Source organism: Phaseolus vulgaris, chromosome 3, assembly GCF_000499845.2.
Source record: "Phaseolus vulgaris cultivar G19833 chromosome 3, P. vulgaris v2.0, whole genome shotgun sequence".
NCBI classification, from domain to species: Eukaryota; Viridiplantae; Streptophyta; class Magnoliopsida; order Fabales; family Fabaceae; genus Phaseolus; species Phaseolus vulgaris.
The window spans coordinates 24289711-24307132 of record NC_023757.2 but is presented as its reverse complement, the minus strand read 5'-3'; the positions used below and the strand labels follow the sequence as shown (position 1 = coordinate 24307132).

General features: G+C 30.4%; 1 protein-coding gene across 1 annotated transcript; it reads right to left on the bottom strand.

The window, feature by feature from the left end:
* Positions 1-6936: 6936 nt before the first annotated feature.
* On the bottom strand, positions 6937-13498 carry LOC137839398 (uncharacterized). The gene is made up of 13 exons (XM_068648515.1): positions 13477-13498; positions 13037-13092; positions 11054-11230; positions 10939-10959; positions 10792-10847; positions 10736-10746; positions 10521-10617; positions 10344-10449; positions 10246-10250; positions 9447-9567; positions 9184-9279; positions 9002-9082; positions 6937-6996 (listed from the first exon to the last, which is right to left on the bottom strand). The coding sequence occupies exons 1-13, from the start codon at positions 13496-13498 to the stop codon at positions 6937-6939; spliced, it is 909 nt and encodes a 302-aa protein (XP_068504616.1).
* Positions 13499-17422: the final 3924 nt, after the last annotated feature.

Genomic DNA, 17422 nt, shown 5'->3' with positions numbered 1-17422 from the left:
AAGCTGTTTTTAAAATGGTTGAACTGTTAAGAACCAAAACAACCGATTGATTCGAGGAAACAACCGATTGTTTGCTTTGGGACCATAACAGAAAAACTGTTTTATCTTTGACTGAGCTTTAAATGTTTTAACTACTTACACTCCAGTCATTAAATGATTTGACCAATCTTTTAATGCAGTTTAAGAGTTTGTTAAGATTTGATAACAAACTACATCTTTGAATAAAATCAGAAAAACAAATTTGACAATTAATCTTTGACAAGTTTTTGCTAAGAGTTTTTGAGTTTTTCAAAGAGCTAAGATTGCTAAGAGTTTGTGATTGATCAAAGTTTGTGGAATATGATTCTGCTTGTATTGATTTCAGATTATCTTCTGTAACAAGTGTAATCCTTGTACTCTGTGTGAAACAAGTTTCATTTCTGTGTTTGCTAAGATTGGTTGTGTGTTCTTGAGGGGATCAAGATCAGCAATCTTGGTGTAGGTGTGTTGACCAAGGAGAGTGTGTTTCTTGAGGTGTTCAAGGTCATTCTCTTGGTTGTTGTGTAAGTGATCAAGGTGTGATTGCTTAATGGATTTCCTCAGGGTTTCCGAGAAGACTGGATGTAGCTCTGGGTTTGGAGTGAACCAGTATAAACATTTGTGTACAATCTCTCTATCCCTATCTCTTTAAATTCAGTTTTGTTATTTGATAACTGGTATAAACAACCGATTGTTTCGGTAAAACAACCGATTGTTTTTCCAGTATTGTGCCTTTGCTTTATGTTTTGAAAAACTGATTTCCTAATCAAGGTTTTCTTGAAGTATTTTCATTCTAGGCTTAAAAGTTTACGAAAATCCCTCTTAAACAATTCACTCCCCCCTCTCGTTTAAGGCCATATATTCTAACAATAAGCCATTAACAACACCAGATCAAACTCATTATTCTTGAAGTTTCTTTACATAAGTCATGAATTTTGACTTGTCAAGAATATGAGTAAGGTGTATGCTTTTGAACCATAATAAGAAGCATCACTTTGATTAGTCTTCAACATAGCACCTGTACTTGAAAGGTCCTGCAACACATAATTGATGCATATACAAAGCAAGTATAGCAGCAAGATAACAAGACACACACAAACCAGTTTTTTGCATATACAACATTAGCAGAAAAACCATAAAATTGAAGTAATCAAGTGTTTTTTAGAGAATCAACAACATAATGCATCAGTTTTAAAGTTATCTTATACAACCAAATCAAGCATAAACAACTCCTCTATTTGCTCTCACAAATAGACAATGAGAAGGGTTGTACAAAGCAGAAATCATAATGATAATATAGTAGACCAGCAGTACAAACAATGTTGACATTTCAAGAAATAGAAAATGATATAGAGCTTTCAAGAAAACAAGTGGATATAATCTTTTATTATCAGATTCTGAGGCACATTCAATGTATATTTGTCCTAAAGCAAGATTTGAAAAAGAGGAATGGTTTAATCATGCATAAGCAAATTTGGCAGCATTATACAAAACTGCCAGAGGAAAAACAATCGGTTGTTTCAAAAAAACAATCGGTTGTTTTACTGTGACAGCAAAAAGAACATTTTTCATAACCAAAAATTACCTTTTAAATTGATGAAAATGCAGTATGCAATTTGTGAAATACACATACTCTCTTTGAAGTTTCTTTTGATCAACAATATGCATGTGCCAAGGATATCTTTTGACATTCAAAGAACCCTGCAAGAAATATACAATTGAAAAGTGTAGGTACAAAGATATTCTTTGCTTTTGATATTCTTCCCTTTAGTTGTCATTCTTCAAGCCCAAAAGTGATTCTTGGTTGCCAAGGATACCTACAAGAAAAGATTAAAAAGAAAGATTTGGTCCCCTTATGAATTTGGGTCCAATTATGTTAGTATAAGTCTTACGAACCTCAGAAACCTTAGGAACCCATTTCAAAATACCTTTAGCAATAGAAAACTTCCTAATATTAATCTAACTGAGTGGCCTCTTTTCATGGAATAAAAACATGTAACAACCGGTTGTTTCGATTTTTCAATCGATTGTTTTTCTAGCAATTTTGAAAAAGACTTTCAAAACTCAGTTTTCTTGCTCTATGGATTAAAACCTAAACCTGCTTTTCCAAAAACACAATTTTGAGATGCCAAGAAAGTCTCAGTTGGATTTACCCTTTGAAAGCCTATCCACAGTTTCCACAAGGTAGTGAACCTTCTTTTCAAGAGATTCACAATTTTCACAAACAAGTGAGTCACACTTGCAAGAAGAGTTCTTATAAAGCATTTCTAGATTTTCAAAATCAGTTTTTGAATTCTCCAACTCTTCTTCTAGTGCTTTGACTTTGTTTTCAAGCCAATTATTCAACCCTTTTAACCGGTTGTTCAAGATTGCCAATCGGTTAGGTTCCTCATGTGTTTCTCTAAAAGCTTGAAGAAGTTGACTATAATTTTTAGCATTTAAAGAAGTACAAGAACTTACACTACTTGCATCATCTTCTTCCTTGGCCATCAAACACAAATTGGCTTCTTTTTTTATTTTGCTTTCTTTTCCTTCTTGCTTGACTTCTTCTCCTTGCTCTCTTTATTTCATTGGTTCCCTCATGAGTTACTTCAAGTGTATCCCACATCTATTTAGCAGATCCACATTTTAAGACCCTGAAAAACTCATTAGAATTAAAGGCAGAGGTGATAATATTTTTTGCAATGCAATCAAACTTTGCTCTTTTACTTTCACTCTCAGTCCATTGGAACCAAGGTTTTTCAAAGAAAACATTATCTTTTTCAAACATAGGAATAAAAGGACCATTTTCTATTGCATCGCAAATTCCTCTATCAAGTGATTCAACAAAGATTTTCATTCTAACCTTCCAAAATTGATAGTTCAAACCACAAAATAAAGGTGGCCTGTTTATTGAGGCACCCTCCCCAAAAGGTAATTTTTCAGCCATAAGAAAAAGGTTTTTAGGGTCAAACTTGAATATCTTTCAAGAACCAAGCTCTTGATGCCAATTGTTAGAATATATGGCCTTAAACGAGACGGGGGGTGAATTGTTTAAGAGAGGTTTTTGAAAACTTTTTGAGGTTTAACAAAATCCTTAGTGTGAATCCAGAACAAGAATCCAGTTAGCCAAGAATATAAGTAATTAAACAGCAAAGCAACAGAAAAACAATCGGTTGTTTCTTCGAAACAATCGGTTGTTTATACCAGTACAACTTAAAAACACAATTAAATGAGTTCAGGGTAAGAGATAAGCACACAAGCAATTTATACTGGTTCACTCTTACACCAAGAGCTACATCCAGTCCCCAGAAACCATTGGATAAACCACTATGCAATCAAAACCAAATTACAAACATCACACACTAAAGTAGTGACCTTGAAACCCTCAAGAAACACACTACCTTTGGCAAACCACACCAAGAATGATGATCTTGAACACCTCAAGAACACACAATACTCCTTGGCAACACAAATACGGAAATACAGTAATCAAGGAAGAAGGGAATAGAATACACCTGGGTATTACAAAGCTTAAAGTTCAGAATTACAACCCAATCCTATTCCACACACTTAAGAATGATCCAATGCTTTTTCAAATCTTGGAAAACTGTTTTGATAAACACTTTCTCTTACTCCAAGATTAGGAGCGTAAAACCACCTTTATATAGACCAACCAAGTGGTCAAAAACATTTAATAAAGGAGCCAAGGTAGTTAGGATCATTTAAAGCATATTAAAACCACTTAACAGAATTTTGTTAAGGTTTCCAGAAAAACAATTGGTTGTTTTGTCGAAACAATCAATTGAATTGTCTTGACAGCAAAGTCAAGTTTTTTTCAAAACCTTTTAAATAACTGCTAAGGTAAAACAACCTGTTGTTTCGAAATTTTAACCTGTTGAAACTAAGGTAAAACAACTTGTTGAAATTTTAATAGCATTTTAGAAAACTCATCTTTTCAAAAGGTTAAAGATTCAAATGAACTTGGATCATCTTAAGGAGTGAATTAACAAGTTCCAAACAACTAGACAACACACACACACCCAGCAGCAAGGTCTTCAAGCTTTCCTCTTGGATTTGGAGACATCAAAGCATCTTGTTCAACAATATCAATGTTCAATCATGAAAGCTCATGCAAGGCAGGTATAGAAGTTATTGTGAAAAAAGGGGAACTTAACTTTTAAACTGTGCAAACAAAATTTCTTTTCCAGTCATAAAGAACAACATTCTACTTTAAGCATTGTCATTAATGAATTGTTGGTTGAATTTTGAAAGAGCAAACCTGCAGGAAATATCTGAAATAATAGACAAATTGTAAGAACACGTAATATTTGTAAACCACCAAAAAAAGTTAACATTTTACTTAGATTGTTCGTTTTCAGAAATGCTCATTTTGTAGTTCCTAATTTTACGAAAACAGAAATGAAACAAGGAAAAATCATAAATGAATAAAATGGTAAATAAAATGAGTATAACAATATTTTTTTTCGTGAAATGCTTACACCTTAAATCTGTGAACTGAAAACATTTAAAAATGCAAACTTTAGTTAATATTTATGGTCAAAATGAACAAAGATCCTAATCTTTATTTACCTTTTCGATTCCATGGATACCTCTACAGTGCGTATGGTTACCAAGTTCCGTATTGGCAAGTCAGAGTAGAAGAGAAAAAGTTTTTATGTGGTAGAGCTTAATAATAAAGAAATAAGAATTAAGTAAAAATGAAGAAAAAAAAAACCACCTGTGATGACCACAAAAGCCAAAACAGAGTAAAGAATTTGGTAGAAGGGAGAAAAAGAAGTTGGCTGAAAGAAAGAATAGAAGTAGAGGCATTTGCAAGTAAGGTTGTTTCTACACTATAACAAATATAAGTTGGCTTGAATATGAATGTCGAAGAAGATGATAAATGAAAAATGAATTAGCCACTAAGATTAGGACACCTAACTTTATTTGCTTTTCCAGAAACTTCCTCACTCATAACAAAGTTACTGTATTAATGATTTACTGTGATAATGACCTTATTAAGTTATTATGCTTATTTTATGTTAAATAAATTTGGAATTTTTTGTATTTTAACTTTATAATTTGTACTCAGTGTGAATGTAATGACGACAAGTTATAATTTATAATATTATTATATCCAAGATTTTTTTTTGAAAAATAAAACAAATGTCTTTTCTTGAGCTACTTTAAAACTTCTTATCAATTTTTTTATGCTATTCCACATTTTAAATTTACTTTTATTTTTTATTGCAGTTTAAAAATTATAATTATGAATAAATTTAAAAATTCTAAAATTGAGGAATTGAAATTAAATATAGTACATAAAGAATTCAACATAAACTCACACAATTTTACAATGTTAGTGGCCCACAAATTATAAGTAAAAAATGAACGGATAATTTTTTTTCCATAACTTGTACATTACAATAGATTACAATAATTTAAACTAATTTAAATTAAATAAACAATTATCTAATCCTATGTTCCCATAAGATATATACATGAAAAAGGAACTATTAAACATGATCTTCCAGCTTTAAGTTCATCTAAAAAATATCACACAATAATTCTCACAATAATTACTGAAATTAAAAGTATAATTCATTACATTATACTAAATACAGTTATTGTTAAACTAATAAAAAAAATTGTGTTTCTTCCAAAAATATATTATAGGCGAAGTCATATTGAATTATGAAGTCACCTTTTGTCATATAAATTAAAGTCAAATATAATACAAGGAAATAGTACTCATACAAATAACTACAAATTTTAAAAATCATACAACAAAAATAAACATATATGCATCAAAACGTTTCAAGAAAAAAAAAACATTACTTAATACATCAATGACTAATTAATAATAAAGAATATATACACAATACAATGAATATAATCATTCCATAATATTAGAACAAATATATAAAATACAAATACAAAAAATGATGAAAGATTTTTATAATTTTAATATACTCGCAATTGTTATAGTGTTGAGCATATTTAAAAATGCCAACACATTATAATAATGCCAGATAATTAATGAAAAATTAGAAACAATATGTATACATATTGCAAGTAATGGCTACAACAAATACAAAGAAATAAAATGAGATAATTAAACATAATTGCAATAAAATAAAAATAAACATTAAGAGAAATAAATTGTTTTGTTTCCAACAAAGTGGAAACTTCATCCTTACCAGCAAACGAAACAACTAATACTTGCCAAATAAACAAAAAAATCAAAACGATTATCCTAAAAGGTTAAGAAATTTAATTATCCACTTTGTCTTTTGTAGTGACTCTTCATCAGTAGTATAACCCTGATATGAGAAGAGGGCTTCTTCCTATGACATTCAAATATAATTTTGTCATCTTCACGGAAAGAATGAAGACAACAAAATTTTTTCCAGCCGCTACAAAGTGTAACGCTTCAGGAAGGAAACCTAGATTTGAAAACCTTGCATTCCACATCTTTTAGCGATCCATGTAGAGTAACCTTCTTGAACCTCCCTTTGCAAACATATTCCGCAAAAGGAGAAGGTAGATCCTTCAACAAAAAGCAAATAACTAGTTAATAAAATAAATCTAATATAAAAACAACCCTTTAAAAAGAAAGGGTCGTAAACTGACCAGATAACCTCCATTGATCTATAAAAGAGACAACTTTATGTTAAAATGTTGAAAGGGACCATTGTTCAGCGGTTCCCTCTCTTGAATATCATTGAAAACATTATTAACACCACTTTCACATACCTCTCCCATATAAACAGTTATATGGAAGGAGTTATGACCCACGTAACAAAACAATATAGGGTGGTGGCCTTTTAACCCATAAAAATCACTCAAACTGGACCATCCATAGGCAATTTGGGGAGAAAGTATATCTTTGTTATAATATACTATATGAATGTTCCCTGCACTATCGTTGAGGGTTCATTCCTCACCCAGTTCTTTTTCAAACTCGATGGCAAATGCACGATCAACGTGCCCATTCTATCCATTTTAAAACAATAAAAATACTCAAACTGAATAAACTGTGAAAAAATAGGAATCTCAGAAAATAAAAATAAAAATACATACCTAGCCACGAATGTTAATTGTTGTAAAGAGACCTTGTGTATCAAGTTTAACAATTTCTTCAGGAGCGGGAACCATGAGAGTGAGAAAAAGAAAGTTGAGGAAGAAGAAAGTAGGCAAGAGTAATTTAAAATCGTATAAAGAAGAAAAGAGTAGGATTGTGAGTAATAAAAAACCCTATGTTACTTATTTATAGCAATCATGTCTTTTCAGTCACGAACTTACGATAAGCTTCTTTTGAAACAACATGTCCTTTCAGTTCCACTATTAAATAATAATAAAAACAAATACATAATTAAAATCCAATAATGATACTAAAGAAATTAATAAATAATAAATTAAAAACGAATTATTCCTACATCATTATATTGTTGACGTTTTGATTTTCCAATGTCTTATACAACAAGGTCTTTTCAGTTCAAGTAAGTTATTAACAAATAATTAATAAAAAATACAATTAAATTTTATAACAAAATAATAATAATATCCATGCCACATATGATTAATTAGTATTATATTATAATAAATTAAAATAGTGATCATATAAATGTATTATAATTTGTGTAATATATATATATATATATATATATATATATATATTATAATGAAATATATAATAAGGAATAAAAATGAATATCTAAAAACTTAAATAATATTAAATTTAAAATATAATACTTTTAAGTTATGTAATTATCACTTCCCACCGTAATATGTAAGTAATCTAGGAAGAGAAAATGAATACATTGAGAAGAGTCTAAAGGGATATAGAAGGGACACCGTTTATGCAAAAATAAAAAATAAAAATCAAGTGGTGCCTTAATTACTCTGACACGTATTTAATGCACGCATTACTAATTAAAGAAAAGCGAGCTAAATATACTTATGCCAATGCAATCTTATATACATGTTTCAATCCTTAGAGCTCCAGTGTTGCTATCAATATATTTTTGTAAAAAATTATTTTTCATAAGGACAAAGATAAGATGAGATAAAGAAAATAAAATGTTTATGTCATAATAAGGTATAAGGTATAAAAATTGAATTAAGGAAAAAACAATAACTAAAAATCACATGTGTTCAAATGTTGGTTTAGTTGGCATGCATACCTATAATAATTGGACCTGTAAAAGGAAACAATATTTAAATAACCTTAAAAAATAACATAAATTATGAGTTATAGAATATTGTATTATTCTATATAAATTGACAAATTAACAAATAACTAAAAGGTGATTCACATACAAGTAATATTCTGAGCTTTCATGAAACAAACAATATTACGAAATACCGTTACAAAAAGTAAGTCATGAAAACAAACAATATTACGAAATACCGTTACAAAAAGTAAGCCATTGTATGAATCTAAATGAATAGATAAATTTGAAAAACAACAAATATTACAACGTGAAAATTAACTATAACGTAATTACGTACTTGAAACATAATGTCAAGATATGATAACAACAATATTACATAAAGAGATTTCAAAAATTAATTGTACCAATACATTATAATATGTTCTACATAGAAATTAAAGAAAGTCTACAATGCAACGAATAGAAGAAAAAAAAATTGTAGAAGAAGTATCACCAATACATGAAAATAGATCATTCAAGTTACAAACCATTAAATAAACAGTATGAAATTATATTACTCCCTTTTCAATCTTGATATTTTTTCTTAATATCCTCAATGGGATATCATCATCGGGTGCGTACACAGATGAAGCAAAATCTCTTGTTAGCCGTGGAGCGACCACTTCAATAGTTAAGAGAATATCGCTCCCTAAGTCAACAGTTTCAGATTGCAACTCAACAACTTCATTGGAAAATTTATTAAATAAATCTTGCAATCATAAGTAGACATATTAGTAAGATTAAATTATTAAATTATTTAAAATAATACTTTAAATGAAAATTACCTGAGAAAGTGGTACAGAGGAATCATCTTGTTCAACATCTTTAACACTGCATAGTCTTTTTTTTTTCTGAGAATGAAGTTCCTTCACAACATGAGAATTAACTTAAATTAAATTAAAACACTATACATAAGGAATTTCAGAGTAAAATGTAAGTCAGACTACACTGAAATTAGGAAACATACCACACTTTCAACTCGACTATCAGAAAACCTTTGGATAATACTATCATCAATACACATTTTTGACACGGAATTGTTGGTCAAACCTAAGAGATTGATCTTTAACACAACCAATTTTAAACAACATAACTTTGTCTATCAAAAGATCAAATTCTTTGGGTAGTACACCAGAGTTAGCGTTCTAAAAATTAAAAAACAAATATCAATTTATATACTAACATTTTTTTATATGTATGAATAGACATATGAACAGTTGGAAAATTTACCTTGTCATGACTTTCAAATAATTCCGCGCAAGATTTATTGATCAGTGTAGTGGCATCCCTGTCAAATAAAACAAAAGTAGTGGAATCTGTATCATCAATTACTCGCACCTTCAGCTTATACCTGAAATATAAAATACAAAAAAGGTTTACAAATGTATCTATAATTTAATCTATAATTTAATTTAATGAATATAATTAATATAATAATAATTAATATATAATATAATAATACAATAAGTAATGAAAAATAAATTGTGGCAAACACAAAGATTACCTTTATTGGGCTTTGATAACATGTTTGTTACACTTCTCACAAAAAAAACATTTTGGAATCTGGGTAAACAGCTTTACTCCATAAGCAAGTCGTGTACCACCAATCATCATCAGCTACAATATGTTTTATATTAGCTAAGACAACAAAAGTGTTTTCATGTAAAAAAATTACTTTCTTTTCAACTTAAACTATGCATAATCCATTTCAATAAACTGTTAAAAAACAATACTAATACTTCCTTGCAATCTTTCAGACCTCGAATAGTATTTCTATGAATCAAATTGATGAATTTATCCTGAACATTCTGTTTTCTAGAATCACACAATTAACTCAGTACCTGAGTAGGAGAATCTGTACTTTCAATCATCCTACAGATGTTAAAATTGTGGTTAGAAAAGGGTCATAACTTTTAAGTATCGAATAAAAAAGTATGTATTAAACTAACATTTTCTTAAGTTTGGTTGCGTCTTTAGATTGTATGTTATATATTATTTTCCTTCAGTCCAAGCAATTTTGTAGACAAACCTTGTCTACATTGAAATATAATGCATTGTGTAATAACAAAAATAATCTAAATACAATAAATAAAAATCATCACTTCACATACCCTAGAAAATCTTTACTTTAGCAAAATGCACACTGATGACAACATTTTGCAACTCTCCACATGAGAGAAATGCATTCAGCTCATCAAAATAGTTACCAAATAAAGTACACTCCATGAGGAAGCTGTCGTAAATTAAAATTAAATTGTCAGAACACATATTTTGGATTGGTTATAGTACAAAATATTAGCTTACCCATCAACTTCAATAGAAATGACATTTAACTTAGTTGATGACCCTATTATATTGAGCTCTCTTTCAGTGTCCACACCGGTCAATATTCCAATAACATCTATAAAAACATAATTATTTAAACACATATGCAAAGAAATATGTTCAACTAAAACCATAATAAGGATACTTACCCACTAAGTAGTCAACATAAAAAACCAGCGGCTCTTAACACATACATTGGGGTGTACTGAGGTATTGCACATGAAAGCAGATCATTACCTACATAGGGTACCTTAGTTCCAAATTGGAAATTAATTTTGTACTGATGACAGGTTGTTCTATAAGATCCTGAATTAGTAGACACACTAAAGAAATTGAAGGAATAAACTTTATCCTCAAAAATATCATTTTGAAATTTATAAATTAGTGTTCTTCTAACGGAAACATGAATTTTATCACCCTGAAAGATAACAACAAACATTAACCATGATTAATAAAATTTGCATTAAACTTTGGTAGAAAAAAATAAGAAAAAAAATGATAAAATAATTTACATCTTTATCTTGTATCACCATTTCCATGGAGAATGGAAACTTTGTTTTCCTGAAGTCAGAAACAAACCACAAGCGAATGACGCTTGCTATCAGGACCCAATTTTCACTTTTTAGATTAACATCTTTGATAGAATTTGTAATTTTTCTTAACACATACATTCTAAGGGTGACTTTTGACTAAAAGCAAAATGTAGAATGGAAATGCTCAACATGAAACACAAACATACCAATATCTATATATACTGAACAAGTGGTACAAAATTATTTTCAAAAATAACAAAAAATTATTTTACAATTTCAAATTCAATAGGCTAGGAATAGTAAGAAAACATAATGAGAGTATTGTCAAACAAAGAAAATTTCCAATTTTCAAATGGGAACTAGTTTTACCTAAGCATAAACATGACTTTAGTTAAAAAAATGTCCATAACACAAAAAAATAATCCTAAATTAAAAAGGGTGACGAATAATTTATGTCTGATTTATACAAAATATACAGGTAATGAAAAAAAAAGCCATGAATTCAGGTACATGAAATAAATAACATTTTTTAAATAAAGAAAAACTAAAAAGATCTAATACAATTTTGGGACAATAAATACTGTAAGAGTAAAGTGTCAGAAAAATAAGATAAGATATAACCAAGAATGAGTTTTAAAATTTTGAATGAATGAGATAACATATACAGTTCGACAGAGTATAAAAGCAAATATTAACCATATAAAAAAGAACTCAAAACTTAAAAATGTGCAAACAAAATTTCTTTTCCATTCCAAAGAACATGTTTCCACTTTAAGCATTGCTATTAATGAAATTGTTTGTTGACTTTAGAAAGAGAAAAACTACAAGGAAATATAATTGTCAGGTTTTATACAGAAGAGATTTCAACACATATATGTATATGTATAAACAATAAAAGTACATGATTTTAAAAATTGATACTGAAAAACCTACTATGCAAAAAAATGGGAACTTTACGTAGGCTTGTTTTTCTTAATTGCAAAAGGGCCTTTCTGGTTGACAAAAGAAAGTACACTTGTTGAAAATTCTGAAATAATACGCAGATTCCAAGAGTACAAACTTTAACTCAAGAGATTGAGTTTTAAAATTTTCAATGAATGACAAAACCTGATGACTAAAAAATGTAAAAAGACAAACATTACCCATACCAAAGATACAAATAGAAATAAGAAATATCACAAATTTAACTATTAAGAATTGTGAGGTTGTATACAAAGGAGATTAAGCATAAAAAAAATCAAAACTTTAAAACGTGCAAACAAATTTGCTTTTAGATTCAAAAGAACATGTTTCTACTTTGAGCATTGCGATTAATGAAATTGTTGTTTGACTTTAAAAAGATGAAAACTGCAGGAAATATAATTGTCAGGTTGCATAAAGAAGACATTTGAACAAACATCTATTTATAAACAACCACAGTAAACAATTCAAGGTCCAAGCAATGTGTCAAAAGGATGAAACATAAAGTACAACATTTTAGAAATTCATAGAATGATCTGAAAACCCTACTATACAAAAAAAATGGGAACTTTAGGTAGGTTTGTTTTGGACAATTGCAAGAGAGCCTTTCTGTTTAAAAAAAAATGAACCCTTGCTTGGAAATTTCTAAAATAATACACAGATTGCACAACATAGAGAGAAAAAGGTGGAAACCCTAAATTCCTAAAAATTAAAATGAGTCAGTAAAAGTTTTAAAAGAAAGTTTAACAATAGAAATGAAATGTCTTTGAGATGAAAATTAGAAATACGGTTCAAATGGAGAAAAAGTCGAAACCCTAAGTACCCAAAAAACAAAATTACATTAACAATTAAAACAACAAAAAATCCATAATGAAAACAAACATTCATACAGAAGAACGAAAATATAAAACAACAGAATCCAATATCAGGGAAATCTTACCAATCTCATTCAACGATGCATTCTTGCTTTCTCATACGTACAAAAGAAGGAAAAAATCTTACCTTGGTGCTTGATATACGTTGAATCAGTTTGAAAACATGAAAATCAAGAAACAAACCTGTAAAAGTAGCGATAGCATTGACAGATTAGTGAAAAACATAAAGAAATCAAAGAAGACAAAAAGTGAGATACAAAGCGCATATAACAACATTAATGACTTAACGTAATCTGGTAATAAAAATAAAGAAGCAAATGCAAGACAGGCGGTAAAGGTATAAAATCATATCTAACATTACTGAAAGTAGAAAATGGCTCGTGTCACATCCACAATTTTTACAAAAAGTGTTTTGAACAAAATCATATAACTGTGTAAAAATGAAAACTTTATTAACACTTCGTGTGCAAACATGAAAATCTAGAAACAAACCTATGTGTGACTTGAATACATGTAAAAATGCAAACTTTATTAACATTTTCTGTGAAACATGACCAAAGATGAAACCTTTATCACCTTTCTGCTTCATGGTTAACCACGCACTGGCTGTGGTTCCTAGCTTGACTATTGGCACGACAAACTAAAAGAAAATAAAGGTCTTATGGTGTGGATAATGTTGATCAAGTGTGATCAAGTGCTTTGAAGAATCCAAATCCAAGGTGGTAGATGAAAGGTTGGTGTTGCTGTTGTGTTTTGGTGGGATCTGGGTAAATAAAGTGTGATCCACTCCTTTGTTGAATCTAAAACTGATGTGAATTAAAACCTTTTTGAAATTAAGTGCTTTTCCAACTAAGTGAAAAACAACCCGTTGTTTTGTTGAAAAAACCGGTTGTTTTACTCTTAGGAGTTTTTGTAAAAGGTTGAAAGGTGTTTGGTTTGGTTAACTTAACTGTCAAGCCAACACAATCGGTTGTTTCGTGATTTCAACCGATTGTTTCTTTGAAAATCCTAACAGAATTCAGTTTTGAATGGTGAATCTGTTTTAATTGTTTTCTAACTAAATACGCTCCTTCATTAATTGCTTTGACCAATCTTTGGAAAATATAAATGGTTTATTTATGTTTTCAAATAAGTAAGAAACAACTTTGAGAAATTCACTTTGACAGATTTGATTTTAAGATTTCAAGATTCACATCAAGCTTTGGATTTTCAAGAGATAGTGGAATAGGATTCCAATTGTATTCAATTCAGATTGTACTGTGATAAGGTGTAATCCTTTCTAAACCTACTGTATTTCTGGTGTTGTGTTGTCAAGGAGTATTGTGTGTTCTTGAGGTGTTCAAGATCAATACTCTTGGCGTGGTTTGCCAAAGGTAGTGTGTTTCTTGAAGGGTTCAAGGTCACTACTTTGGTGGTTTGTGTTTTGTAATCTGGTTTGATTGCTTAGTGGATTACCCAGTGGTATTCTGGGGACTGGATGTAGCTCTTGGTTTAAGAGTGAACCCGTATAAGCTGTTTGTGTGATTCTCTCTTACCCTGAACTCTTTTAAATTATGTTTTAAGCCTAACTGATATAAACAATCGATTGTTTCGAAGAAACAACCGATTGTTTTTCTGTGTATTGCTGCATAACTGCTTGAGTTCTTGGCTAACTTGATTTATGTTCTGAATTTATACAAAGAATTTCATTAAACCTGAAAAAGTTTTCAAAAACCCCTTTTAAACAATTCACCCCCTCTTGTTTAAGGCCATATATTCTAACAATTGGCATCAAGAGTTTGGTACTTGAAAAATATTCAAGTTTGATCCTATAATCTTTTTTCTAGGGCTGAAAAACTACCTTTTGGGGAGGGTGCCTCAATTAACAGGCCACCTTTGTTTTGTTGTTTGAATTATCATTTTTGGAATGTTAGAATGAAAATCTTGGTTGAATCTCTTGATAAAGGAATTTGGGATGCAATTGAAAATGACCCTTTTATTCCTAAATTTGAAAAGGATGGATCTTCTATTGAAAAACCATCGGTTGTTTACTCACACTTAAAGCAGGTAAGATTTTCACACACTTAAAGCATAAAACCTGATAAACAATCGGTTGTTTACTCGAAACAATCGGTTGTTTCTATCAGCAGCAGCAGAAAACATTTTTATATCAGAGATTTTAACAGATTACACAGTTTCAGATAAAGATATACAAGAACCAATTAATTCTCCCCCTATTTGTCTTCACAAATAGACTTTAGCATGTATCAAAACAAATTTAAGAGAGATTATTAAGATCAAGGATACCTAACTCATTTCTTAGGAAGAAAAACCTCTCTTTTGGTAAAGGTTTCGTGAAGATGTCAGCTAATTGCAGTTTGGTCTCCACAAACTTCACTTCACAGTTCCCATTGTTTACATGATCCCTGAAGAAATGATGCCTTATCTCAATATGTTTGGTCCTTGAGTGCTGAATCTGATTTTTGGTAAGATTGATGGCACTTGCGTTATCACACATCAAAGGAACCTTGTTGATTTGTAATCCAAAATCTGCAAGTTGTTGTTTGAGCCATAGAATCCGTGCACAACAGCTTCCAGCAGCAATATACTCAACCTCAGTAGTAGAGAGAGCAACACATGCTTGCTTCTTGCTATGCCATGAGATTAGGCTTGAGCCAAGAAGGTGACAAGTGCCACTTGTGCTCTTTCACTCACATTGTCAATCATCTAATGAGTCTTGGAAAAATCTTTGACAAAGAGGAGTTGAACATCAAGATTCTCAAGTGTCTTGATAGATCTTGGTAACCTAAAGTCACGACTATCTTAGAATCAAAGGACTTGACTTCTTTGACTACAACCTCATTGTTTGGAAAGCTTAGAGAACATGAGTTGGATATGAATAGACTCAATGTTCAAGAAAGTGAAGACAAGCATGTAAGGAACATTGCCTTGAAAGCTCCCAAACACAAGAATAAGCAAGACTCAAGTGATGAAAGTGAGGAAGAAACTCTTAGTTTGCTATCCAAAAAGTTCAGCAAATTCTTGAAGAGAAACCGCAATAAGGAATCCAACAAAGAAAGGTATGGAAACAAGAAAACTAGTGATTTCAATTCTAACAATTACACTTGCTTTGGTTGTGGAGAACAAGGGCATGTAAAAGCTGATTGCCCAAATAAAGAAGGCAAGGAAAAGAAGTCAAGCAATAAGGAAAAGAAAGGGAAATAAAAAAGAGCCTATATTGCTTGGGATGAAAATAAAGTATTTTCATCAAGCTCCTCATCAAGTGAAGATGAAAAAGTCAATCTGTGTTTGATGGCTGAAGGAGATGATGATTCAAGCTGCTCAAGCAATGTAAGTTCTTGTGCCTCCTTAAATGTTGAAAATTATAGTCAATTGCTTCAAGCTTTTAAAGAAACTCATGATGAAGCTAATCGATTGGCTCTCTTAAACAACCGATTGAAAGGGTTGAATAACTGGCTTGAAAATAGAGTCAAAACTCTTGAAGAAGAATTGGAAAAGTCAAAAACTCATTTTGAAATTCTTGAAATGCATTGCAAAAATTCTTCTTACTTGTGTGACTCTAAAGTTTGTGAAAATTGTAAAACTCTTGAGAGTAAGGTCCACTATCTTGTAAGAATTGTGGATAAACTTTCAAAGGGTAAATCCAACTTTGAAATTGTCTTGCCACCCCAAAAATGTGTTTTTGAAAAATCTGGTTTGGGGTTTAATCCCCAAAACAAGAAAAATGGGATTTCAAAGCCTTTTTCAAAAGTGCCAGAAAAACAACCGATTGAAAGATCTAAACAACCGGTTGTTACATGTTTTTACTGCATGAAGAGAGGCCACTCAGTTAGATTATGCAAAATTAGGAAATATTTTGTTCCTAAAGGTATTATGAGATGGATTCCCAAAGGTTCTGAAGTTTCCAATGATAAAGCTGAATCAAAAGGACCCACATTTATAAGGGGACTAAATCTTGTTGCTTGAATTTATTGTGTTGCAGGGATACTAAAAGAAGCATGGGGTCATGAGTTATCAAATCAAGCTTTTGGAAGAAAAGGATTTTTTTCTGGAATTGAATTAAGGTTATGTACCAGCTCAAGGGTCTTGAAAGCCAAAAGAAGCATTCTTGATCATGAATAATGACTCATTGAAGGGACTCCTTGACAAAAGGATAAGACTTTCTTTATCTTTGTTTTTCTGTTATAAATTCATGCTAAAATATTCATCTATGTGTATATGTACAATTATATTTTGATTCTTCTCTGTTTTTGTTTTAAACTCAAACATTGTTGCTGCTTCAGAAAAACAACCGATTGTTTATTCTCTGATAGCACTGCATAAAATTGATTTAATTTCTTTATGCATTCTATCTTTTACAAATTTATTTTTTAAAAAGGATTATGAGTCAATAAAACATTCATGAGGTCTGATTTGGTTCAGGAGAAAGTTGTTTCTTGTCATAAAAGGAATATATTCCATATCTTGGAAATTCAAGTGCCTTTATGACTAGTCAAATCCACATGTGTTGACC